Source organism: Triturus cristatus, chromosome 3_1, assembly GCF_964204655.1.
Source record: "Triturus cristatus chromosome 3_1, aTriCri1.1, whole genome shotgun sequence".
NCBI classification, from domain to species: Eukaryota; Metazoa; Chordata; class Amphibia; order Caudata; family Salamandridae; genus Triturus; species Triturus cristatus.
The window spans coordinates 404568408-404595550 of NC_140583.1; the positions used below are offsets into that span (position 1 = coordinate 404568408).

The following is a 27143-nucleotide window of genomic DNA, read 5'->3' on the forward strand; positions in this document are numbered from 1 at the left end:
ACAAAGGACTGCAGACAACCATCATTAGCTTTCTTAAACAGCAATCTATTGTTAATTAAAAGCAAGCCGTGTCCATTGCTGGGACAGGTGATGCTTCAAAAAATCACAATGCTTTCCTATTTGGTACACATCAGGGGAGCATACAGTGGTTCCATAGCCCACTGCCTTCTCTTCCTCCTCCTCCCGACATGATTCCCAAAAGAACGGCCTTCCTCTTTCCAAATCAGTTACTACTCCCTTTGAAGTGTCAATAACTTTTCAATGATTCGAAATCGCTTCGTGTAAGCAAACTACGGATAAATATCACTGTGAATAGGAACTAGGAAGGGCCGCTCCTGTCTTGCCTTGCTAAAATTGCTTTTTGTAATGAAGCACAAAACCCTTATTGTGAAACATAAATCCCTACAAGGGTTTTATGTACATTGTCCAAAACCATTAAGCGTTCCCAAATCTTACGAATTTGTGAATCACAGGGGATGAAGCTGCAAAATGGTTTAGCACATCTGCCTTTAGTAGTGAATTTACATTTTAAGAAAGCATTTTAATTTGCATCCTCAACTCATTATTTCAGATTTAAACCAATGCTGTTTTAAAAATATTTTTACTGAAAACCATTAATGTTAGTGTTTGTTCATGCTCCAAAAGTCTTAAATCACGTCCACTCTATATAAAAAAAAAATTAAAAAAAGGTATTCACTTCTTACTTGAAAGGGGTATTTTCAGGCTCAATCATTGCTTTGTGCCGAAGTATGGCTGGTCCTGCTGTCACTGTGAGGTCACTTGGAAAGATATTAATGTAGTTTTGTGGAGGGCCTTGAAATTGCTCCATTTTTTCTTGAAGGATTTGTTCCCAGTTTTCCATGGTTTTTACCACAGCAATTCCCAGTGGTGAAGTTACAGGGAGATCTACAGGAATTCAAACAAAAATCAACACTGCAGAGCTAAAATACTTGATATATATGTATAATGTATTTTATAACACTATTACTGGATGCTTGTGTCAGTGTTCCAAAAGGAATATAGACGGTCATTACAATGCTCCAATTTACAGTTTAAGACAACAGCAAGCACATTGGGTCCGGTTATTGTGGTACTGTATATGTATCATTGCAGTGAATGGACAACATAACTGGAAAAACTTCAAATTCCCAATAGCTGGTGACAGACAGATGAGGCAAGAGATGTTTTCTGAGTAGCAAAGGATATGATCCTGCAATCTACAAGAGCATGTATCAGAAGAGGGGTGACTACTTTAAAGATGTACTTGCAATCTACAAGAGAATGTTTCAGAAGAGGGCTGACTACTTTAAATTTGTGGGGTAGGACAGCAGGAAGCAGTGAAAAATGCTAGGCTCAGTTTTCTGGGGTAAGTGTTTTGGCTATGTATGTTCATGTCCTTGTGCATCATGTGCAAATATAATTTTATTGGACAGATCGGTGGAATTGATGGATTATATAGTAAAGAGATTCCTGTCTTCAGCCTTATCCCAAATCGTGTTGTAAGCATAGCACAGAAATCCTATTTAATAGTTTGCTGTTAGCAAATGTTGGTGCTGTCTCTCTGAGAAATTAAATGATAGTCATGGTACCGAACAGAGGTCAGGGACGGTGTTGTCCTTAATAATGGATGAAGAAATGTGCCTTTAAAGAGAAGATGTAAAACAGCATTTCAAACAACAGTCAATAAATGAGGACTGACTCAGAAATGGCACAAGATCAATAAATTAGAAAACCTGAAAAATAGAATAAGTCCAGAATGTAGGGCAAATCAATAGAGATATGGGCAGCATCCCAAGTAGAGACACAATAGAATGTGTCTCGCCCTCCAAATGAACTATTTGCTAACCTACAGTAATACCTTATCTGGTAGAGACTCTATTTAGCCTCAAAGTTATTACCGACCTTCCCATACTCCCCACTCTGCAAACCGGTTGAGGTGTAAGCTACACCCATTTCATGGCCATAGCCTTTTCCACACCAGTGGTCATTTCTTATTGTGGCTCTGCGTTCCTTATGTTAGAATTCTCCCCAGGCATCAGACTGGATCGGGAAATGCTTTGTGAGCAGTACCCCTGCGCACCAATAGGTGGTGTCGATCGGCTCCATGTGGCTGTCATCGGTGTCGACCATGCCAGAAGTGACGTGTGAAGTGCCTATATAGACACCACCCCAGATCACGGACGTAAGTTTCTTTTTGCAATTTTCAATGCCAGGAGCACGGAGCCACGAAGAACACTGACCACTGGTGTGGAAACCTAGAGCCCTGAAAGGGGAAAGCCCTGACCCTAGAAATCTATTTGCAGAGCGGGGAGGTATGGTGGGTCGGTAAGGAATCTGCGGCTAGATAGTCTCTACCAGATAAGGCGCTACAGAAGGTAAATAACTTGTTTATCTGATAGAGACTTCTAGCCACATCCTCACCTTAGAATAGATACCCAAGCAATAATACCTCCCCAGAGATGGGTCTGGAAACAATTTCATACCAAAAAGTCCTGCAGGACCAACTGGGCAAAGTGCCCGTCTCGAAGGGCCTGACTGTCCAGGCAGCAGTGTTTCCTGAACATGTGTAGAAAAGCCCACATTGCTGCCTGGCAGATGACCAGGACCTGTACTATACTTGTTAACATAGTGGTGGCAGCCGTAGCCCTGGTGGATGAGCATGCAAGCCCTCGGAGAGTCATTGGCCAATCCATATCCAATTTTGATGCAGAGCACGATCCATCAGGAGATGGGCCACTTCTGCATGGCCTTTCCCTTCTACACTCAGATATACCCCAAGGAGAGTTGGTCGTCCACCTGGAACTCTCTTGCACCGTCAACGTAGGACGACAACGCTCTTTTTGAAACCAGTCGGTTTATTCACTCCTCTTCATTAGAGGAATGTTGCGGAGGGTAAACATTAGGCAGATGAGGGACAGGCACACCTGAAAGAGAATGACAACCTTTGGCAGGAAGGAAACGCTAGTTCTTAGAACCAGCATGTCTGGGTAGATGCTTAAGTAGGAAGGCTTGGATAAAGCCTGAAGCTCACTGACCCTGTGGGCGGATGTTATTGCCACCAGAAAGGACGTGTTGATATCAAGGAGCCTGAGAAGGCAGTTGGGCAAGGACACAAAGGGAGCACACATCAGGAACGTGAGGATTATATTAAGGTCCCACTGAGGCATGATGAAGAACGAAGGAGGAAACATATGTTGCAAACCTTTCAAGAACCTATGTACAATAGGGGATTTGAAGAGGTGTGGGTGGTCAGGCAACCGCAGAAAGGCTGATAGATCAGAAAGGTAGCCCTTTAAGGTTTAACTGTTTTTCTGCGCACCATTCCACAAACTTGCCCCAACAGCCAGTGTATGCTGTTTTGGTGGAGGGATGCCTGGCTGCCAGAATGACATTATAGACATTGGCCAGAAGGTCGAAAGCTGCCAACTGTCGCCACTCTGCTGCAACAGAAGATCCTTTTGAAGGGGCAGCCTAATCGGAGGACCTATTGCTATACCCAACAGATAGGGATACCAACCTCTCCAAGCCCGGTCTGGAGCAACAAGGATAAGTTGGGCCCGGTCAATGCTGATCTTGAGAACTCTGGGCACGAGTGAAATGAGCGGAAAAGCATAGGGGAGATCTGAGCTCCACTCGAGACGAAAAGCGTCTACGAGTGAGAGCAGCCTTGGAAACTCCAGCTTGTAGAACTGCTGACATTGCAGTCTCAGAAGTGGCAAACAGATATAACTAAGGCCCCACCTACTGCTGAAAGAGACCTTGCACTACCTCCAAATAGAGACGCCATTTGTGATCCACTAGGCATCTGCGGATGAGATCGTCCGCTCTGGCGTTCAGAGAGTCCGCCAGGTGTTGACCACCAGGGATATGCCCTGCTGTTCTATCCATGTCCAGAGAAGTAGCGGCTGTTGGATAGAGGATCCTGCCCCCCACTGGATGCCCATGATGGTAAGAGGGCAGACGATAAGAATTTGTAGGCTGAGGTTACCAGGGGAGTAGTGGACTGGCCCAACCTCTGGCTACTCGACCCAAGGATTTAGTAGTGTTGGCTTAGTGGGTTCAGACGTGGCTGGAAGCCTCTTCCATGGCCAGGAAAGGAGGGAAAGGTAGACTGGGGAGGACAAAGGGCCATGGATGGGCTCAAGGATCTGGCTGTAGCCCTGATGTCCTTAAAGCGCTCCAGCACTCACTCCGCCTTGTCTCCGAAGACACAGGAGCCATCAAAGGGCCTGTCCATAATTGATGTTTAGACATTCTCAGAAAAACCATTAGTCATCAACAAGGCATGGCGCTATAGGGCCACCGTCGACGAAGCCACTCTGCCCAGTGAGTCAGTGGTGTCTAGTCAACATCTAATGGTGAACTTAGCTGCATCCTTTTCGTCGGACACAGCTAGGGAAAGGACGCTTGGGCATCCACCGGGACACTTCGCAGCACCTGCAAAACCACTTTCCACAGAGAGTGGGTATACCGTCCCAAAATGCACACAGTGTTCACGGACTGCACTTCCAGGCTGCTGGAAGAAAACATCTTCTTGCTGAAGTTGTCCAGCCTCTCAGCTTGCCGATTTGGGGGTGAGGTTGGGCATGTGCCAGGATTTACTTGGGAAGTGGTGGCTTGGCCCACCAAGCTCTCCGATGTAGGGTGTTCCGTGTGGAATTTGGGGGTCCCCGAGAGCGGGGTGATGGCAGCGGGCTATTGCCCTGTTCACAGGAGCCCCAGTGTTCGGCTTGGACCAGGTCCCAAGCAGGATATCAGTAAATGATTTGTTAAATGGGAGAAGTGGTTCTGAAGGTGGCTCTCCCGGCTGAAGCACTTGCATCAAGACGTTAGTCTTGACAGCCACTGATGGCAAGTTAAGGTCCTGGACCTCAGCTACCTTTCTCACCACCATTGCAAAGAAGCCATACCCATATTAGGGGGCGAAAGCATGTCAGTATCTTGAGAAGTATCCAGTCCGTTGGCATTCGTCAAATCCTCACACCAATCCATGTTGCAATCATATAGCTGGTACTCTTCAGGGCTCAACATCCCCTCCCATTCCTATCAGAGTCCTAGCCCATTAGAATAGGGGTCAGACTCTGGCCTAGAATGCAAGGCTCCCTTTGGCACCGGCATTGGTGGATGCCCCCTCCGGATTCACGTCAGAGTCAGTTATATAAATGAGAATGGTGCTGCCGGTGGGCGCCAGCGGAGGCAGGACAGTCGGCCTCGAGGCTGGCTCTGGGGAAGGTAGACATGGCATGACTGACACCGATTCAGATTCATCTGTGGATCCCTGGGACCCGACTGGCACCGGAGCCTCCAGTGTGGATCCAGTAGGGTCCCCTACTACACCTGTGGGGCCTAAAGGTACGCTGGAGGAAACGGGCTGCCTAAATATGAGGTGCAAAGCCTAATAAAACTCTCATAATTGGGTGGGGGTCGCTCCGGCTCCCCGAAATTTGGGGAGTCGCAGAGTCAGCCCAGGCGCTGGCTCAACCTTAAAGCCAGGCCTCGAGTGATGCTCCCTCCTCTCATCTTGCTGAGGTGAAGTCGAAGCACTCTCCATATGGTGAGACTTACCCATTTGGTCTGACAACTTCTAGGGCTCCATGACCGGAACCTTCCTCTCGACCAGGATCTGCATCGCTGCGGCGACTGCTCCTGCAAGGCCTTCCAGTGCATGGCATGGCAATCAGAGCAGGCCTTTGGGTCGTGGCTGGACTTAAGGTGCCAAAGGCACACAAGATGCAGGTCCGTCACCGACATCAAGTGGTGACAGGAGCTGCAAAGCTTGAAGCTGACCTTTCAGATGACATTCCTGCCACACCAGGAGAATAAAAACGCAAAAGACTTTGACAAAATGTCGAAAAAAGTTAGTAAAAAATTTACTAAGCAGTAGCTCTTCCCCGACCTGCGCTGACTGGTGTGGAAAAAAAAAGAACTGACGTCAATGCGCTGAGGTGGCACCTTTATAGGCACCGTGCATGTCACTTATGGAGTGGATGACATCAGTACCACCTACTAGCACAGAGGGGTACTGTTAAAAAAAAAAAATCCAGATCCAGTCTGACATCTGGGGATAATCCTAAGGAATTCTAAGGAATTTGAGGCTAGAAGTCTCTATCAGATGCAGATGGCATGGAGGTGCACTAGAGATCAGTTCATCCTAATCATAAATACGGCCAAGAAACTCTCTGATGCACTATTATTGGAGATACATATTGAGGAAAATGCACTGAAAAGCGCAATCCAAGCAACTCAATTTAAGACACGTCTAGCTTAAATAACACAGTTGAAAACTGTGAAGCCTTCTCATTTTTCGATAATAAAATCTTAGAAATTGAAAAAGAAATTGTGACTGACAAAGAAAGATTACGAGCTACCATAGACAACGATCATCATTTGGTTGATAAATCTCTGACCCTAGAGGAAAACATTACAAATCACCCTTCCAAGGCCAAAAATTAAGTTTTCTGAAGCGAGTTGAAAACTTTTACAGTGGAAGAGATCCACAAGACCTTACAATCTATGAAACTAACTTCTCATTTCAATAAACCTATACCCTCCACCATATTAAAGGTACTCAGTCACCTCTTCGCACCCATACTGACGGACATAGTAAATTGACCACTAAAACAAGACACTATCCTTTACTGCCTGAAGTCAGGGCATGTGATACCCCCTTGAAAAAAGTAGAAGCAGAACATACAACCCTGAGAAACTTTTGTACAGTGTCAAATATTCCCTTTCTGGCCAAATTGTTAGACAAATATGTGCACAAGCAATTGCAACAGCATATTCATCAATTCAATCTACTCAACAAATTTCAATCAGGATTTAGACCAGGGCACAGAACAGAATCAGCCATTGTTCACATAATGGATGGCACCCTTAAGATGCTAGACAACAACAATTCATGCCTACTCATCCTCCTAGACCTCTCATCGGCGTTTGACACGGTTAATCACATAAACCTACTAAAATTGCTAGAAAACAGAATGAGGCTGTACAGGAAAGTTCTCTCCTAGCTAACGGCCTTCTTGCAAAACGCTTACAAAGAATCAAACTAAGCAACTCATTCTCCAACTCCTCACCAGTGAGATGTGAAGCCCCACAAGGATAGACCATTTCCCCCACACTCTTTAACCTAAATATGGAACTTCAAATGGAAATACTCAAACAATCAAACCTTTCATACCACATGTACACGGATGACACAATTATACTTAAAGGTATTCTCCCTTGTAGATGTCATCCTACTAAAATAACACTGTAGTCAAAACTCAGTCCTTGCTAATTCAAAACAACCTCAAACTGAACTTGCTGAAAACAATTCCTACTTTTTACCCCACATAACAGCTCCATACACATATATGAGTGGCTCAATCACTTTGACGCCTTCAAGTGCAAACAGACCACTATTGATTCCACTAAATCCCTTAGTATGACTTTGCGCAAGAACAAGAAGTTAGTTACCTTCCGTAATGATATATCTGTAAGAGACATATATTAGTTATGGATTCCTTACCTTAGAATTACCCCCAGGCGACTGGATCTGGAGAATTTTTCTTGAGCAGTACCCCTGCGTGTCGGTAAGTGGCGTCGGTCGACTCCGCATTCATCATTGGGGTCGTGATCGCCGGAATGATGTCGCAGTATCTACTTAGACGCCGCTCCTGTGCGCTGATGTCAGTTCTTTACACGATATTCCATGCCAGAAGCGCAGAGCCATGCAAGACACTGACTACTGGTGCATAAAACTAGGGCCCTGAAAGGGAGTCCCTTACTCTATAAGTCAGTTGGAAGAACGGGGAGGATGGGTGGGGAGGTAAGGAATGCATAACTAAAATATGGCTCTTACAGATAAATTGTTACCGAAGGTAAGTAACTTATTCTTCTGAAAGAGACTATTAGTTATGGATTTGTTTTTGCACAGCCAGACCTTTCTTGGCACCCAAATAGCCAACAAAGAGCTGATCATACACCCGGAATTGTTTTGTGAGATGAAGATAAAATGAAAGTGCACGTTTTGGATCCACACAGTGGAGCCTCTCCTCCTCTTTAGAAGGATGCGTGGGCGGAAAGAAGGCGGGCAAAGTGATGGTCTGTCCTACGTGGAAAGAGGTAAACACTTTGGGAAGAAAAGAAGGTCGAGTTCGAAAGACAACCTTGTCCGATGAACAGCAAGGAAAGGAGGCTTAGAAGAAAGAGCCTGAAGCTCACTCTCTCTGCGAGCAGAGGTGATGTCAACCAGAAAAGCAGCCTTTAACATCAAGAGTCTGTGAGGACAATTATGTAGCGGCTCGAAGGGAGCGCATATAAGGTAAGTCAGAACAAGCTTCAAGTCCCACTGGGGCATTACGAAAGGAATAGGAGGAAAAAGGAGAGTAATGCCCTTAAGGAAACAATTTACAATAGGGGACTTGAAAACAGAAGACTGAACGAGAAGGCGAAGAAAGGCCGAAATGGGCGAAAGATAGCCTTTAAGAGTGAACATTGTTCCACCTGGGTAACTACAATGGATCAAGCTAAGAGCAGACTCAGGAAACCATCTTGGAGAATCAAACACATTGCCTCATGAACGAAGTATGGGTGTTTAGCAATATCTCGGTTACAACATACCATACACTATTAGAGTCTTTAGCCTTTAATCGAGGTTTTTAATAATGTGTATTTCTGCCTTGTTTTCTGTTCTTTGTTTATAATTATGCTTCTTCAGTCATTTGTACAGCACTCTGATACCCTAGTGTCACATTTGCGCATTATTAAAACACCCTAAATAAAATAATTATTAAAAAAATACACTCTCCAATACCCTTTTAATAAAGATACATATTGTGTAACATGCACTGGAAAGCGCAATCCAAGAAACTCAATTTAAAACACGGCTGGCTAAAATCAATACATAAATAAACTAACATAAAAAATTCCTTACACAACAGAAGATCTCAAAACTACAGAAATTTAGTAATGAGAAAGTGTACCCCTACATAAAAGAAGGTGATGACTTAAACCCCACAACCATTAGGGGACGAGAGATCTGCTCATCAGAAGTAGGGCAAGTCCTTTGGTTGGCCATCCAACTCAAGAGGACTGGATTAGTAATGAAGAACACTGAAGACTACCAAGATTCTTTGGTTATAGGATGGGGCCTTTCCATATCAACATCAACCAACTATGTGGTCTAATGGACCCCCTCTATCCCCCCAGGCACAATTACTCAACCTTTTTTAGGAAGATGCCAGGGCTGAGGAAGACAAAGAGGGCAAAACAGGACCATGAAGTAGAACACAAAAGAACCACAGGTGATAACCCGGAGGAAGGAAATTAAGAAAACAACCTCATAGTGAATCTATCACTCAGACCACTGACTACTAAGTAAGAAAAAGCAAACTGATTAACAAGGATTAACAAGGGGTTGGGATTTGTCCCAACACCTAAAGAAGACTCGTTTGAACCTTAGTGTGAACTATGAAATTTCTTTCGGAAAATCAGGCTGCAAGTATTTTTCCAGGACAAGTCACAAGAAGAGAACAACAGAAACACAAGCTTTAACAATTGTTCTAGTTCAATCTACCTGCATTCAAAATACCTATTGTAGTATTGACTTTGGTGGAAGTAGTTCTCAATGACATCCAGAATCTAAAATCCCAAAAACCAAGGCAGAGAGGACGCTATTAGGGGATAAGCCAATCTCTATCTAAATTTCTGACAAGGGAGGAGCCGTAGTCATTTCATCCATCAAGGATTACAGGAAGGAAAGACTTTGTCTACTCAGTGATACTATGAGCTATGGGATTTTAGATGAAGAGCCAACAAAGGATCTAAGCCATGATATATGTATCATGGTCCATGAGGGAGAATCCAATGAATGGATCACGAAGAAAGAAGCTGAATTCCTGGTGGACACTCTAAGATCCCTTATTTGTATACTCTACCCAAAATCCACAAGGAGGACTCCAAATAGTTTCTGAAATTATCTGGGTCCTGGAACCTCTGCCAAAATTCTGTGACCACTTCTTGAGATCATTGGTAAAGAATACATTGACTTATTTGAAGAATACAAAAGCGTCTTGAATTTGAATAATGAAATCGATGAGTATGCCAGAATGGAATAACTAATGACATCTGATGTAGTGGCGCTCTACAAGAGGATTCTGCAGGAAACAACCCTTGCGGCTATTGAGGACCTTTTAAGAGAGAGCGACTGGGATTCTCATACACCAATCCATTTCATCATGGAGTGTGCAACCCTTGCCATTAAAGAGAACTACTTCCAATATGAGGAGGTCCTAAACTTACAGATAAGGGACCTTATGGGCAGCGCTTTCGCCCCAAGTTTGGCTGGCCTATGCATGTACATTTTGAAAAGCAATTCATCTTGGATGATATCAAACCTTATACTAATATGATTCAACTTGGCGACAATATATTGATGACACTTTAGTCACATGGATGGGCTGGAAAGACCGCTCCGAAGAGATTGCAAAATGGGTGAACCCCTTTGGATCTTTACCTCAGGTTTACTCATACCTCATTTTCAGAAGAAATCCCTTTTTTTATCCATTTGACAAAGACTAATAAACGCAGTCTATCAATGAGGACCTATAATAGAAAGACAGGCCACAATAGCCTTTTACTTTATGGAAGCCATTACCAAAAAGCATTAAGAATTAACTTACCCTATGGCCAATTTTTGCGTCTTTGGAGGAACTGCAGCAATATAACAGACTTCGAAACAGTCTTTAGACCTCGCAGAGTAACTGAAGAAACTAGATAACCAAAAACCACCATTGGGAGAGTCAAGAAATGAGCAAGGAATTGTAGAAATGCCTTACATGAAACTGGGGTTAATGTAGAACCATCCAAACAGACGTGTGTAACCACCTACAACCCTTTGTCAAAGAACATCAAGAAGAGATTGGGCATTTTGAACTCGGGAAGACTGGCATTATAGAATCCTTATTTTTGTTCAAGAAATCCAGTAATCTAAGAGACATGCTAGCACACACTAGACAAGGAAAGGGGATACAAATATTGGAATCACACAACTTTGGGGTCTCCCTCCCATCATAGGCCACTATCCATGAGGCCACTTTAATGTGTGTAACCTTATTATTCAAACAAAATAAATATAACTGGATCTAAGGAACAAGTGGTGCCAACTAAAAATACCAAATACAACACCAAGAATTGTGTCTACTTCATTCTTGCCCAGGTACACTGCAATAAATAGGCATGACAATGAGGCCTGTAAAAATCAGGGTATATGACCACAGGAGCAATGTTCACTGTGGTCGAATAACCACAAATCATAAAAATAACCAGCCAATTCCATGAATCCAAACATACTCCAAATGATATTAATTGGGCTGTCTTGGAGACAGTTGAGGATAATGCTACACGAAAGAATGTTGATTTGAGATAGGGCCGAGACGGGATTTTAAATTACAGATACACTATAAAGGACTCATTGAATTATATACCCTGGTCTCTTTAATCAAACAAATAAAACCAGGACAATGTACACTGGGAATCATGAAACCTTTTTTTTTCTCCTGAAACTTTATGTCATAAATTTCCTCTCCCAGAACCACCAAAGGCTTTGCAATAAGGCACTCTATTACTCTTGAGTCTGATCATACTTTCCAAGACTATTACCCCTTTTTCTATCTTTTATGGGGGCGATCACTTTCTCAGAAGTGAGAACACTTGTTCTCAGGAACCCCCCTTTCTTTTACCTTTAACAGGCAGGTTGACTTTGGTAAAAGATCTCTGGGGAAAAGCCCCTTGAGGGGTCCACATTGCAGCGCCAGCCCAACAAGGAGCACATACCCAATGACGAAGCATGCCACCAATTGGAGGATGAGGCCTCATGCTCCAAAACATTAATTCTGTGTCTGAGCTTCATGTATTCTACTCATCTTAAATAAGAGTTTGAACTACTATTCCTGGACTGCACACACCGTATACTTGGATTACTGAATTAGTGAAGAAATGTGATGGACCACTCAATATCCTCTCTTCATCTCTATTTTTAGTTGTATGCTTTTGCCAGTAGCAGAAGAGGCCATAGCAGCCAGTAATTTTTATGACTGCATGCAAGCCATAATGCAAGAAATGTGTAAAAATACCTGAAATTGAACAGCGATGGAACAAAGGTTATTTAGTTCCAGCCCGTTAGAATTTTCTACATTCTCCAAACTGATGGTAGGGTGATCTAGGTGAACCTCTTAACCCAGCAGGAAAAAACACAAGGTGTTATCGTTGACTCGGAATTAAATTTGGATAAGCAAGTAAATCCAGTTTCTGCTGTCTGTATGTTACAGCTTAGATTACTACAAAAGATTCTCCCATTCGTTTCCATGCAGACTTTAAGCCAGGAGTCGAGGTCCCTAATTTCATATTATCTGCACTACTGCACTGCACTACACATAGTCTTCCCATAAAGACTGGACAGACTACAAAGGATACAGAACTGGGCTTCCAAATTGATTACAAGTAGATGGAAATTTGATTCTGTGTCAGCAGCTTTGAAAGAACTGCATTGGCGTTCCTATACAGTAGACAATTTTTGTTCAAAACTGCAAATCTAACTCGTACAGCTATTTCCAAAGCCAGTCCTAAGAATATTTCAGAAAAACGTAGAGTGTACATTCCAAAAAAAGATGTACAACTGCTTGTGTTCTCACTTCAACAATTATAAATAGGAGAAAAGGTAGAAAGGTTTTTTTTCTGGCTTCAATGCGCCCATATCTCTGAAAATACAATCCAACCATCAAATTTGCCAGAGTCCTCAAAACTTGGCTCTTTTGTCAGCTCTAGTTCCTGCATGTTCTCTTATTTAGCGCCAAGACACCCTATCCAGTATTTGTTGCCTTTGAAAAACCCATTTGAACTTCACAGTGGTGATAGAGGGAGACATATTTGAGAGGTGTAGGTAGCTTGAGAGGCTTACATTGAGAGACATGGTCACTAAAGGTCAGCTCAAATCTTTAAGTAATCCAAAAGGATCTTTAGAGTCACAGAACATGATCTGTTTAGGCCCAAATCAGACATTAACTTATGCAACCACCCAAAAGGGAAGTTGCAGCTCAACAATTCACCCACTTAAAAAGTATATGGGAGATTATGAAAAGACAAAAGGCCTCATAAGAACTGTGTATTCTATCCTGACTTGTGAACATGTACAGAGTAGATGGGGCTAGCAGCTTCAATTGGAGAAGAAACCAGACAGAGAGGCTCCAAATGTAAACAGGAAACATTGCTGGAAGGACAAACCCAAATGCTTTTGAAGCTTGAAGTACTTGGACCTCACTACAAGAAACAGATGTCTCAGGATACTAAAGAACGGTGCAGGAGGTGTGGAGAGAGGGTGGGTTTTACAATTCATATTTGGTGGGAATGTGATCTGATACAAAAGTACTGCAAGTAAGTTCCTAATTACAATAATAGTGTTTTAGGTACACCGGAGGACTTGGACCCGGGGTGGTTCTACTGCATGTGGGGGCGGGGGACGAGAGCTGCTCCAAGGGGATGAAAATGCATAAGGATCTGCTATTCCACATGTTGGGAAAAGAAAGTGGCTTATCACACACATTGGAAATAGAAAGAAGTTCTAACTGTGACACAGTGGATTTTTAGGTAATTTTGTATGTCCTATTTAACTAAATTTTTACTGTGGTCTACTTTTGTCTGTGTATGAACCTGTTGCTTTTATGACTTCATGTATATTGAAATCAAATAAAGTATTAACTAACTACTCTCTTTGGCAGACACCAACCCTTATAAAACGTATATATGACTTGCAGCATATGAGTAAGGCCTTTGATATGCATTAGAAGTCCACTGATTAGCCGCCTGACATCACTGGTCCAAATTAGAGACTTTCCACCATGACGAAGAGAACTGAAGTGTTAAATTAACAGATATTCAGACTCCCAGTGAAATGCAGGTAAGTGGGGGGTTGATAAGAACCCCTAACTGGTTGAAAATCGCAAGGGTGGAATGGCTGCCTGGATGAAGGTGGCTTGCGGATGCGGCGGAGTTTAAGAAATGCAATCCCTGGAGAGCTGATCCCTAGAGCTTGCGGAGAAAGCAGGACAGTAGCACTGTAAGGCCAAACAATACCCATGTAATACTTAAAACTGTACTGTATTTGCCAAGGAGTTGTGCTTCTTAAGCACACTGGGGCGTCTTACTGCTATCATTTTTGTTTAAAAGCAATTAAATGTTTTGTATAAAAAAGACAACCAGGTTTCCATTTCAATAATATTGACAGACGAGTCAAAAGAGGGAGGGTTTGTATAATGTGCTGTGAACCCAGTGAGAAGAACTTGTGAGCCATATGTTTTTCCACTGGAAAGCATGGTTTAAAGATTGGATGATGTGCAAGTTTCAGAGTAGGGCATAGAAGAGAATGCAACAAAAATGTATACTGAATGGTCTATGTTAAGGTTTCTCAATACAGAAGGCAATACAAAATTATTAGATTGTTGCTCACATTGAGCAGATGATCACATTTTGGGGCATCATAAATAAAGTGATGGATGGAATGCTTGAATTAATCTCAGCCAGTGGCGATTGCTCTGGGAAATATCCCAATGTATCGTTTCTTGCCCACCATGCCACCTCAGTGTCTCAGTGTGCCACTGGAATCAGCTAGACCTGGTCGCCTGATCACACCCGGAGGCGCAGAAAAGGAGCCGGGGCTTCCTGCAGCATGGGAGCCCGTGTTTGTAGTGCTATGGTGGGGAGGACTACCACTCCCAGTTTTCTCACGGCCGGTGCAGCCGCCAGAGTGACGCCTGATCGCACCCGAAGGCACAGAAAAAGAGCCGGGCTTCCCGCAGCGCGGGCCACTCGCGGGCCCGTTTTGCGCCTGTCCGCGGATGAACAAGGTTGGGCAGGGCCCACTCTCTTGGCCCTAGACTAGTAGATCAGTAATTTTCATCTGCAGGCAGACTGACGTGCCTGGGTTATCCACTGTTTATTGGGAAAGTGCAAAGGGACAGTGACTATCGACGAAGCCCATGTGAGTACTTCTGTGTGAGCTTCCTCTCCTACCGAAAGTTTATAAGTGTTTCTGCTCGGAGTGTGGAGGTAGGTTTGGTAGTTTGACGGGTCAAGAACACCATGGGGAAGAGGAAAGGTGCCCCCACATGTTCACCACAGGACTTAAATAATGGTACTATCGACTCCTTTCTGATAAACAATCGACAAAGTGGAGAGGAGACTTTCATTGGACAGGGCGGGAACAGCTGCACCGCTCCTGGACGTGAGCATGGACCAGGCAGCAGAAAGGGTAGTAGAGGGTGCCCGGGCCATGGGCAAGTAGAGGAAGCAGAAGAGGTAGGGGGGCCTAACCCGGGCACCAGCCTGAGCAACAACGGAGTTGGTCAGATCACACTGAGCAGGGCCAAGTCCCTCACCACTTACTGTGCGGATTTGAGTGGTCCTTAGGCCCGAAGAAACAACGGAAGGTACACAAGAAAACAATCCCTAAGCAGTCAGGGGTAGGCATTAAAGGCCCAGACACCAAGGTTGCCAAGGACTTTGAAGACTTGTGGGGGTCCCTGAAACAAAAATTCATGGAAACAGTGTCTTGTCTTTTAAATGATTTTTAAATGAATTCTCGAAAACTCTTATCGACATAAGGGCAGCGCTCTCAAAAATGGAAACCTCATTGACCCCTTCGGCCCTGCTCCCGCAGGTTGCAGCCTCTAAGAGTAAAGATGTTCACCAATTAAATCCCCCTGTCACTTCCTCTGTAGTGGCATGCACTGAGACCCAGACCTCTCCAGCAGCTAAGGGTGTAACAGGACTTGGGGGACAGGCTATGGGGTCATCCATGCCTGGTCGGCTGGCTGCCCCAAATAGTGAGTCAAATGGAAGGGGCCTTCTGGGGGGACATCAACTCCACGATCGGGTGCCCAGTGCGGTTACCCACTTTGCCCCATATACCAGGAATTTGCCAGTTATAGATCTCCCACCAGCAAGCTGTCCCCACACAGTGGTTCTGGTGGGGAGTCCCAGGAAGAAACAGCACACAGGATGAGTCATCTGTGCAGTTGATATAAGGTTACCCACTGGCTAGGTAAAAACGTTGGGTTTAATATCTCTGAGGAAAGGCACATGCTGATGGCTTGGATGATGTCATGGATTGGCAGGTCCAAGAAAATATTCCCTGTGGATAGTGTAATTGTCATGCTCAGGTACCCTGAACTGGTTCATAAGATTTTACATCCCTGTTCAAAATCATTCCTAGTAGAGTCTGGGATTAAACCACTACAACTGTTTTTTTTTTTTTACAGACCCCCTTCTAAGCCGTAGATAATAGGGTTGAATCCTATGGTGAACCATGTGGGAGGGTGGAGACTAATGTTGGTGTAACATCAGAAACCGCCTATGAGTATATGGATCAAAGTGAAAGGGGATTGGCCAGGCCAGTGTAGAGGGGGCTACCATTGCTCCTTCCTGTCCCCAGGAGGGGCGTACTCTGGGTGATATAAAAATAGTTTTGTGGAACATAGCAGGCTTAGCTAGTAAGTTCCGGGATGAGCAGTGGCTCCATTACATTAGGAACTTCCCACATAATATGTATTCAGGAAACATGGGAGCCAGTTAACAATTTCTTTTTTAGTAGGCTATAAACTTTTTTTTGTCCAGATTTAAGGTCCAGTGCACGGAGAGCAAGTGGGGGGGGGGGGGTAATCATGTTTATAGATTTAAGTATACAGGGGACGTCGAAGCCTATGGCATGGGATTCGGATGTAGTACAAGGACTTACATTCCTAAGCAAGACTCATCGATTAGCACAAATTAACTTCTATAACACAGCCGCATGCACAGGGATCGAACTGCCTTGACGAACTAAAGAGACGGTTGGAGGAACTGCAAGGTGAAGGCCTCGCACAGTCACATTTAATTGTAGTTGGTGACTTTAATTGCCCTCTGTGCCCCAATTGGAGGGTGACTCATTGTGACTGGTCGACCTGCACATTGAAAAAGGAGCATACATGGAACACACGCAGGAAGGGAGGAAGTTGAGTGTCCTCTTAAATACCTTTGGCCTAACCCATACAATGGACCCGATTGCCACCGACGGAGGTATAACTGTGCCCCCGACTTATAAAGGTAGCGACTGTTCGTCATTTATTGATTTTATCTTTGTCTCACACGCAGTGAGGAGGTTTATAACCTTTTTTAACATTTGTTACAGTATAGTTAGAGATCACAATCATGTGACCATATCACTTATCGTCCCTCGACACCACCCAGTATCACATAGACTTCCTGGGAGAATGATGTCCACTACTGACCAAGGTAGGCGGTTATGTTGGGCGCAGGTTGACACTGCTACCGTTAATAACACCCAAGCAGGAGATCCTAAAATGTCTTGATCCAGAAGCACTGGGTCTTGAATTAGTTCAGGCATTCACGGCTATTGCGCAATTAGTGGATAGTCTATTAACAGTACCGGCACCCCACCCAGTATGGAGGTTCCAAAATGGTTTGCTAGGCAATGCTCGCAGGCCCTGGGAGCCCTAAAGATGGCCCTCAAACAATCACCTAGAGATATGGGCCGTGTGGTGGTTTGCCATAAAATGTATAAACAAGCAGTAAAAACGCAGAAGCGCCAATTGCAATTGAAGGCTTGGGAGGATCTAGAAGAGGCCTCTGAGCTAAAGGATTCCACTCGTTTCTGGAGGGTTATTAATAATCCATGTTTAAAGACTCGAATAACCCAAGCTTAAGCCACAACATCTTACCAGAGCAATGGCATGCCCATTTCGAGGGACTGTATTACCAGCCCCACAGGGAGGATGAACCACAGGCACTAACTATTGTCCAGAGAACGGACCCCATTACCTTTACTTTGGATGAGGTGAGAACAGGCATTGCTGGTCTCTCGCGGAACAAAGCCCCGGGACCAGATGGGATCCCACCTGACCTCTTTCTAAGTAATCCAGAGGTATGCGCACCTCTCCTAGTGAGGGTTATAAATGTGGCAGTTGCAACAGAAATGCCCTCATCATGGTCCACGGCCACCATTGTCCTGATATTCAAGAAAGGAGATAGGGATAGTCCACACTGCTATCGCCCGATATCCCTCATCGATGTGACAGTAAAGGTCCTGGGTCGGGTGGTATTAAATAGGTTGGCTGATTGGTTAGAGACCAATCGAATAACGGATGTGCAATATGGGTTCTGCCCCGGCAAATCCACATCAGACCAATGCCTTAATGCACAAGTTACTTACCATCTGTAACAATATATCTGTAAGAAACATTAGTTAGTTATAGATTACTAATCTTAGAATTACCCCAGGGCGTCATACTGGATCCGAAAAGCTTTTTCGTCAGCAGTACCTCTGCACGTCGGAAGGTGGCATCGGTCGGGTCCGCGTCCTTCATCGGCGTAGTGGACGCTGGGATGTCGTCATGGCAGCCACTTAGACGCCGTACTCCCGCTCTGACGTCAGTTCTGTACACAACTTTCCGCGCCAGAAACGCAGAGCCATGCAAGACACTGACCACTGATGCACAAAATTAGGGCCCTGAAAGGATATCCTTAAACCTAGAAATCAGTTCGCAGAACCAGGGAGGATGGGTGGGGCGGTAAGGAATCTCTAACTAACTAATGTTTCTTACAGATACATCGTTACCGAAGGTAAGTAATTTGTGCATCTGAAAGAAACACAGTTATAGATTCCTTACCTTAGAATAGATACCACAGCAATACCAACTCAGCTGGTGGGTCTGCGAACCAGGATCACACCAGAAAGACCTGGAGAACAGAACGGCCAAAGAAGCCATCTCTCCGGACTTGGATGTCCAGGCATTCGTGTTTGGTGAACGTGTGCAGTGATGCCGACGTGGCGGCCTGACAGATGTCATTTAGAGGCTCTCCTCTTTCCAAGGCAGTAGTGGCTGCCGTAGCCCTGGTGGAGTGAGCGCGCTGCCCCACTGGAGGCTCCTTTTTAGCTAGAGAGTAACAAGCCTTAATATATACCACAGAGAAATGGTGCGTTTGTGTACGGCCCGATCCTTCTTTGCACCCACGTAGCCAACAAAGTGTTGATCATCCACCCGGAACTGTTTGGTGCGATCCAGCTAGAAGGAGAGGGCACGTTTTGGGACCAGACGGTGGAGCCTCTCTTCTTCCTTGTAAGGATGTGGAGGTGGAAAGAAGGTAGAGGGCAGTGACCACCTTAGGAAGAAAGGATGGACGGGTCCTGAGAACCACCTTGCCCGGATGGACAGACAGGAAAGGAGGTTTTGAGGAAAGAGCCTGGAGCTCACTCACTCTTCTAGCAGAAGTGATGGCTACCAGGAAAGCAGTCTTAAGAGATAGAAGACGTAAAGGACAATTATGAAGCGGCTCGATGGAAGCGCACATCAAATAAGTTGGCACAAGATTCAAGTCTCACTGAGACATAACGAACGGAATTGGAGCAAAAAGATGCGTTAAGCCCTTCAAGAAACGGTCAACTACCGGGGACTTGAAAAGTGAAGGCTGATCTGGCAGCAGAAGGAAAGCAGAGATGGCAGAAAGGTAGCCTTTGATAGTGCCCAGAACAGAGCCCTGCTGGGCTAAAGAGAAAAGGAACAATAGCACTTCAGAAAGAGGGGCAGAAAGGGGATCCACACCCTTTGCTGTGCACCATGCCACAAATTTGTTTCACCGTCAGGCGTATACTGTCTTAGTGGAGGGACGCCTGGCTGCCAAGATTGCGTCAAAGACTTCAGGAGGCAGGTTGAAAGACGTCAACTGCTGCTGCTCAATCTCCTCGCAAGGAGGTGGAGACTGGACAGGTTCGGGTGGAGGACCGTCCCCTGCTGCTGCGACAGCAAATCATCCCAAAAAGGCAGTCTGATCGAAGGCGATGTTGAGCAGCTCGGGATACCAGACTCTTCGTGCCCAATCCAGAGCCACAAAAATTACTTGGGCCCGGTCGCGCCTGTTCTTCTTCAGCACTCTGGGCAGAAGTGGTATAGGCGGAAAGGCGTACAACAGATCGCAACTCAACTCGCGACGAAAAGCGGCGCCGAGCGAATGCCGCCTTGGAAATTCCAATGAGCAGAATTGCTGACATTGCGCGTTCTCTTCGGTGGCAAATAGATCTAACCAAGGCTCTCCCCACCGTTGAAAGAGACCTTGCACTACCTCCGAGTGAAGATGTGATTCGTGATCCATCATGCACCTGCAGCTGCGGCTTCGTTCGTCCGCCCTGGTGTTCAGAGAACTTGCCAGGTGTTGAACCACCAAGGAAATGCCTTGATGTTCCAGCCATCTCCAGAGTCGAAGGGCCTCCTGACATAGGGTACACGACGCCACCCCGCCCTGTTTGTTGCAATACCATATGGAGGTGGTGTTGTCCGTGAACACCTGCACTACTCTTCCCCAGACAGAGGGAAGGAATGCCTTCAGTGCAAGACGAATCGCCCGGAGCTCCAGAAGGTTGATGTGGAGCTCTGACTCCGCTGGAGACCAGAGGCCTCTGATCTTTGCCTCTCCCATGTGGCTGCCCCATCCCAGAAGGGAGGCATCCGTCACCACTGTGAATTCTGGTTGGGGAAGGGAGAGGGATCTGCCACTAACCCAATCCTGGTTTGTGAGCCACCACTGCAGTTGTTGAGCAGTGCCCTCCGAGATATGGACGTATTCGGACAGATTCCCCTGATGCTGCTCCGACTGGAACTTCAGGTACCACTGCAGAGGCCGCATATGCCACCTGGCATGATTGATCCGCAGGATGCAGGAGGCCATGAGGCCCAGCAGCCTCAGGGTCATTCTGACCGAAACCAGGGACAAGGGCTGAAAGATCAGAATCATAGCCCGAATATCCCAGACTCGCTGTTCGGGAGGATAGACCCGAAACTGCGCCGTGTCCATAACTGCTCCGATGAAGAGGAGCTTCTGAGAGGGAATCAGGTGCAATTTCAGCACATTGATGGAGAACCCCAGCAAATGCAGGACGGCGGCCATAGTCTGGAGATGGGAAACGACTGCCTGGGGCGATCCCGCCTTCAACAACCAGTCGTCGAGATAGGGGAAGACTGAGACCCGTGATCTGCGACCACCGCCATCACCTTAGTGAACACCCGAGGGGCGCTGGTAAGGCCAAAAGGGAGCACGGTAAACTGGAAATGCTTGTGGCCTACCGTGAACCGCAGGTAACACCGGTGGGTCGGCAGGACGCGATGTGAAAATAAGCAAGTCCAACGCCACCATTTAGTCTTGCGGGTCGAGAGCAGACAAGACCTGAGCAAGCGTCAACATTTTGAACTTCTCCTTCCGGAGGAAGCGATTGACGTCCCTGAGGTCCAAGATAGGGCGCAGGCCCTTGTCCTTCTTGGAAACCAGAAAGTAATGGGAGTAGCAAGCATGACCTACTTCTGGGACAGGAACGCGCTTGATGGCTCCCTTGGCCAAGAGAGCCGTAACTTCCTGCTGGAGAAGTGCCAGATGATCCTCTGACATGCGGTGGTAACGAGGTGGCAAGGCTGGAGGGGTGGTCTCGAAGGGGGTGGGAGTAGCCCCTTCGGACTATCTGCAAAACCCACCTGTCCAAAGTGATGGTGCGCCAGTGGGGGAGGTGATGGCGAATCCTGCCCCCCACTGGCGTTTGACGGGCCTGAAAGGACGGACTAGGAGGGTTTGGAGGCTGTCCATCAGAGTTTTCTGGACATCCCCTGAAAAGCCAGTGGACATCATCCAGGCGTAGCGGCAAAGCGCTACCGACGCAGAAATGGACCTGCCCAGAGAGTCGGCGGTGTCCAGCCCACAACGGATCGTGAACTTCACTGCATCTCTCCGGGCGGCAACAGCCTGGGAGAGCACTGCCTGGGCCTCTTCCGGACACTGGGGCAGCACTTGCGCCACCATATTCCAAACAGAGTGCGAATAACGGCTCAAGAGACATGCGGTGTTTACGGACCGCAGTCCTAAGCTGGCGGAAGAGAACACTTTCTTGCCAAGGTGGTCCAGCTTCTTGGATTCTCTTTCCGGTGCAGCAGTAGGGAAGGCGCTTTTGGAGGTGGAGGCTTGCACCACCAAATTCTCCGGGGTGGGGTGTTGGGAAAGGAAAGTAGGGGTCACCCGGAGACGGGCGGTAGCGTCAGGCGATCATCCTGTCCACGGGAGCCCCCGTGTTGGGCCTCGACCACGTGCCCAAAAGGACATCGGTGAGGGCCTCATTAAACGGCAGCAGGGTCTCCGAAGAGCTCTCTGCCTGTTGAAGCACCTCAGGCAGGAGGTTAGTCCTGACCGCCACCGTAGGACGCTCGAGGTTGAGAGCCTCGGCCGCCCTACGCAACACCACAGCGTATAAGGCTCCCTCCTCCGTAGCCACGTAGGAGGAGACAACATGCCAAGGTCGGGTGAAGTGTCAAAACCACTGGCATCCCCCAGGTCCTCTCTCCAGTCCTGTTCAGTCTCTATCTGGTCAGTTAAAGGGTCACCTGACCCCTCCCAGTCCTCCTCACCCTCCTCTGCCTGCCAAACAGGCTGACATTGGCCAGGGTGGAACACAGGGACAAAAGTACCCATTGGCATCGGATCCGGCGTCGACCGACGCCGGTCCAGCTCCGTGTCCACGTCGGGATGGAGGCTGGGGTCGACGCCGTCTGCGGCGCCGAACGCGGTAGTGGTGCCGAAGGAAGCGGTGCCGGTGGAGGTGTAATGAGGTCAACCGGCGCAGATCCGGATCCAGGCCTGGATCCAAAGGGGGCCTGCAGCGCCGGAGCCTCCAGCGGCAAAGACCTAGGCCCTCCAAACCGAGTCCGCAGGGCCCGAAGGCGCGCCGACGGGGTCGGTACACCCTAAGATGGCATGCATCGCCTCGTAGAACGTATGAAGCTAGGTGGGAGTCGCTCGGGCCCTGGAAAGGGAGGGAAGCCCAGAGTCGACTCAACGGGCTCCGCACCTAGAGCCGCGGTAGGGGCACCACCCACGGGCCTTGTCGGGTCGGTCGACCGAGCAACGAGGAGAAGTCGAAGAACGACGATGCTTCTTCGACTTCTTCTTATACTTCGACTTACCCAACCCGAGTGCGAAGACTTCGATGATTTGCCGGAATGGCGATGGCGATGGCTCCGCGACCAGTCCCTCGACCTCTCTCTCGACTGGGACTTTGAACGGCGCGAAGCCGACTGTTGTCGTTAAAGCAGCTTTCGGGACATCTCCCGCAAAGCCTTCGCCGTCAACAACTCACAGTCGGAGCACGACTTGGGGTCGTGGTCGCGCTCCAGGCAAAAGAGGCACAGGCGGTGCCGATCCGTCACCGACAACAGTCGGTCATAGGAACCGCAGGCCTTAAAACCGGGTATGCCTCATGCACCTTTTCGGAGTCGAAACACGACGTTGACAAAAAGTAGAGAAAAACCTAGTCAAAAAATGACTGAGGTGCCTCTCTTCCAGGATCTGCGCTGGCTGGTGCGGAAAAAAAAAACTGACGTCAGCGCGCGAGGGCGGCGTCTAAGTAGCTGCCGCCACATCATCCCTGCGACCATGACACCGACGACGGACGCGGAGCCGACTGATGCCACCTTCCGCCACGCAGAGGTACTGCTGACGAGAAAACTTTCCGGATCCAGTCTGACGCCTGGTGGTAATTCTAAGGTAAGGAATCTATAACTAACGTGTTTCTTTCAGATCTCTATCTCGTTACTGCTAAGTATACAATAGACAAATCAGGGTTGCTCTATCTAGCCTTTATGGACCGCACTGCAGCTTTTGATCGAGTAAATCGCTGCAAACTTTGGAATCTGATGGGAGAGCTTGGGGTGGATGCAGCATTAATTAACATTTTAATGGGCCTACAAATGAATACCACTGCTGCAGTAAGATACACGCAAGAGGGGAAGATCACAGACCATTCTAAGTGCTCGAGTGGGGTTAGACAGGGCTGCATCTTAGCGCCATTTCTGTTTACACTATATATTAATGACCTTGATTCCGCCCTGAACACATTACAAGCAGATACCCCGAGGATAGGTTCAAGACCGGTTCCCGTCCTGCTTTATGCGGACGATGCGGTTCTCCTTGTCCACACACCAAAGGGCCTGCAGCTTTTATCGGATGGGTTTGTAGCGTTTATGAACAAGATGGACCTGTCCACAAACTTATCAAAATGTTATATAATGGAAATGGAGAAGAAGTGCAGAAAGTCTAATACTTATACAGTAGGCACACACACTTTAGGTGAAGTACCGTTTTTTTCATATTTAGACATTTCATTTGATGGGAAACTGAGTTTTAAATATTTACTAGAGGAAAAGTGCCTGGGTGTGACAAGGTTAACTGGAGCAATTGCAAGTTTTGTCCATAGATTATGCAAATGGTCACTTGGGACTATTTCAAAGTTATATAACTCTTTCTGTAGCTCCAAAGTTTTATATGGTAGCAAGGTTTAGGGATTCATGATGACTAACAAGCTACAAATCGAAGAAGACAGTTATTTTAGACGCTTGCTGAAAGCCCCTCATAGCACCCTTGCATTCATTATTCATGAGGAATTGGGGTCGAAGTACATCTCAGGTATGGTGGCTGTGAAACCCCTATTGTGCTGGGTGAACATATGGTCCAAGGAGGAGGAGGAGGCAGGGTTTAATAGGCTGGTAATCCAGGACTGCCTCTCTCTAGACCAAGCGTTAGAAATCCCTTGGTCGAAATATGTAAAGGACACCCTTACCCAATTAGGTCGAACAGATCAGTTCTTGAATCCTGATAAGGTGGGAGCACGAGAAAAAGCTTTTATTAAAGATCTGTTTTTTAAACACTTCATGGCACAAAGGGAAGAAAGGGAGTTGAAAAAACCCACGGTTAGAGACCACACTTTAGTAGCGTCAGTCTAAGGCATGGAACCTTATTTATCCCTTATAACCAGTGCACATGACAGATTTTTATTCACAGGTTTTAGGCTTAATTTATTGGCTGTACCTGCTGGTTTCACTGCATATATAGAACAAAAAGGTCCCTGTGGCTATGTGTCACGGGGGCACCACTGGGGGCACGGCTTCTGACACACAACCCGAGGGGATGCCTGATTGTTCCTTTACGCCTTGGCCACAGGACTGGTACGGGCCCTTTAACTCCACCAGAGAAACCCGTGGGGAGGAGCCGACTGTCTGCACGTCAGACCACGTCATCCAATCGGAGAGCCCGGGACCTGGTAAAACGAACCCGGAAGAGAAGAAGGGGGCGAAAACCGGAGGAAGCGAGGAGAGCCGAGCGAAGGAGACGGAGCAGGAACGAGTGAGCAGTGGAGAAGGAGAGACGACTGAAGGAGAGTGCGGAGTCCGAGAGACGGCGCCGACGGAGCCAGGAGGCCAACGGATACGCTACTCGCCCCGCCACGTTCCTGGAGGAGCGTGGCTGGGAAAGGTACGTGATCGTATCTTGAGTCTGTCACAAGTACGGGGAGGGACGAAGTGAAGAGGGTGAGGGAGGTCACGGGAGTACGGGGAGCCTGAGTGTTGAGGATTCTTTTTCTGTGGGTCAACCACGCTCCCCCCCTCCATCCTTCTCTACCTACGTTCACCTCCTTACTTCACCTGAGTTACAGGAGTCACAAAAGTTGGTGGTAGCCCCGGTGATCCCTCACAACCCTTTCCCCCCTCAAAGCGCCCTTGGTCCCTACAACCCTACTCACCTTTGTGTCCCTCTGTATCTCTTCCCTGGGTCACGGACGGAGGAGGAGGAGATGGTCCCTACGGAAGAACCGGACGGAGAGAAGATCCCTACAGAGGAACCCTTAAACCGGACACTGACTCCTGGAGCAACAGACCTCATCCAGAACGTCAAAACAAAGAACGCTTATTGAGCCAATAAAGTCCGCTTCTTTACCTCATCAGTGAGTCCCTGTGTTGGTGTATTAGGTGAACCACCTCCCTCCCCACATCGTCCCTCACAAGTGGCGAGCCAGATAGGAGCCTTGGAGAATCAGCATCCGAAACAGGATGGAGGCCATCGTACATCAGATGAAGGAAGGACAGGCAAAACTCGAATGGGCGGTAGAGAAGTCGTCCAGTCAGGCGGAGGCGGATCGTGCCGTCTTTACATCTGCGATACAAAACCAAGCAAACAGCCTGATCAAACTAGCAGAGGGACATGCCCAACTCCTGATCACACTGGGACAGGGTAGAGCAAGCAACCCCCCTGGAACCGTGGTTCCTCTTCAGAAATACGTACCTGGAGATGATCCTTTGGCGTTCTTCTTGAATTTTGAACGTGCCGCGAGGGCCAGCGCCTGGCCGGCTGAACGCTGGCCCTTTTACCTCGCGCCCCTCCTCACGGGAGAAGCCCAAGCAGCTTATCAGACAATCAATCCAGATGGGACAACCGCCTATGCTGCACTGAAACAATATGTGCTGGATCGATTAGGCGTGGATGACGAGACACACCGCCTGAAGTTCAGACAAGAGCGAGGAGCCACGGGTGATCTGCCGAAAACCTTGTTCTTTAAGTTAAAGGGAGCTGCGGATCTCTGGCTCAAACCTCATGAAGGCAATATGAATGAGGTCATGAACAAAATCTATTTGGAACAATTCTTGGAGGCGCTCCCCTATGCCACTCAACGGTGGTTAAGACAACACGCCGGTCTGACCCTAGAACAGGCCATAGAAATGGCGACGGCTTACTCCAGGGCCCAGGGTCGACCACCCCTTAAAGAATCCGAGAAACACATCCGTCCCCCAATGCCGGCGAGACTTGAGAGAAAGACCCCACGACCCCTTCCAGGGGGAAACCGACCCAGTCTTCCCCGTCCCGAGAATCCCCCTTACACCTCCCCCCAATGTTATGACTGTGGAGAATGGGGCCATATAGCACGATTCTGTCGTAAGAAAAGGGAGAAAGACGACGAACCCATGGACATCAGCTATGCACCCCGCTCTGTCCTATTCGCCCAGGAGTCAGGCCCCATATTTTATGTAAGTGTGACTCTTAATGGCAGGAGGGTAAGGGCTCTTCTTGACTCGGGGTGCAGACACTCTGTCATAAAGCGGGAATTGGTAGACCCTTCTTGGCTCATATCTGGGAAGACAGTACACATACGATGTATACATGGGGATGTAAGGGAGTACCCATTGGCTAGGATCACCCTAGAGATCAACAATCATATACAGTCCGATGTAGTGGTGGGGGTGGTGGAC

General features: G+C 47.2%; 1 protein-coding gene across 3 annotated transcripts in view; it reads right to left on the minus strand.

Moving 5' to 3' along the window:
* The window catches only part of DMXL2 (Dmx like 2), a 2034639-nt gene that overhangs the window by 652303 nt on the left and 1355193 nt on the right, over positions 1-27143 (minus strand). For all 3 annotated transcript variants that reach the window (XM_085644194.1, XM_085644192.1, XM_085644193.1), the window contains exon 32: positions 705-906. In XM_085644194.1, coding sequence (XP_085500320.1) covers positions 705-906 — 202 coding nt within the window. The remainder of the gene's footprint in view (positions 1-704; positions 907-27143) is intronic.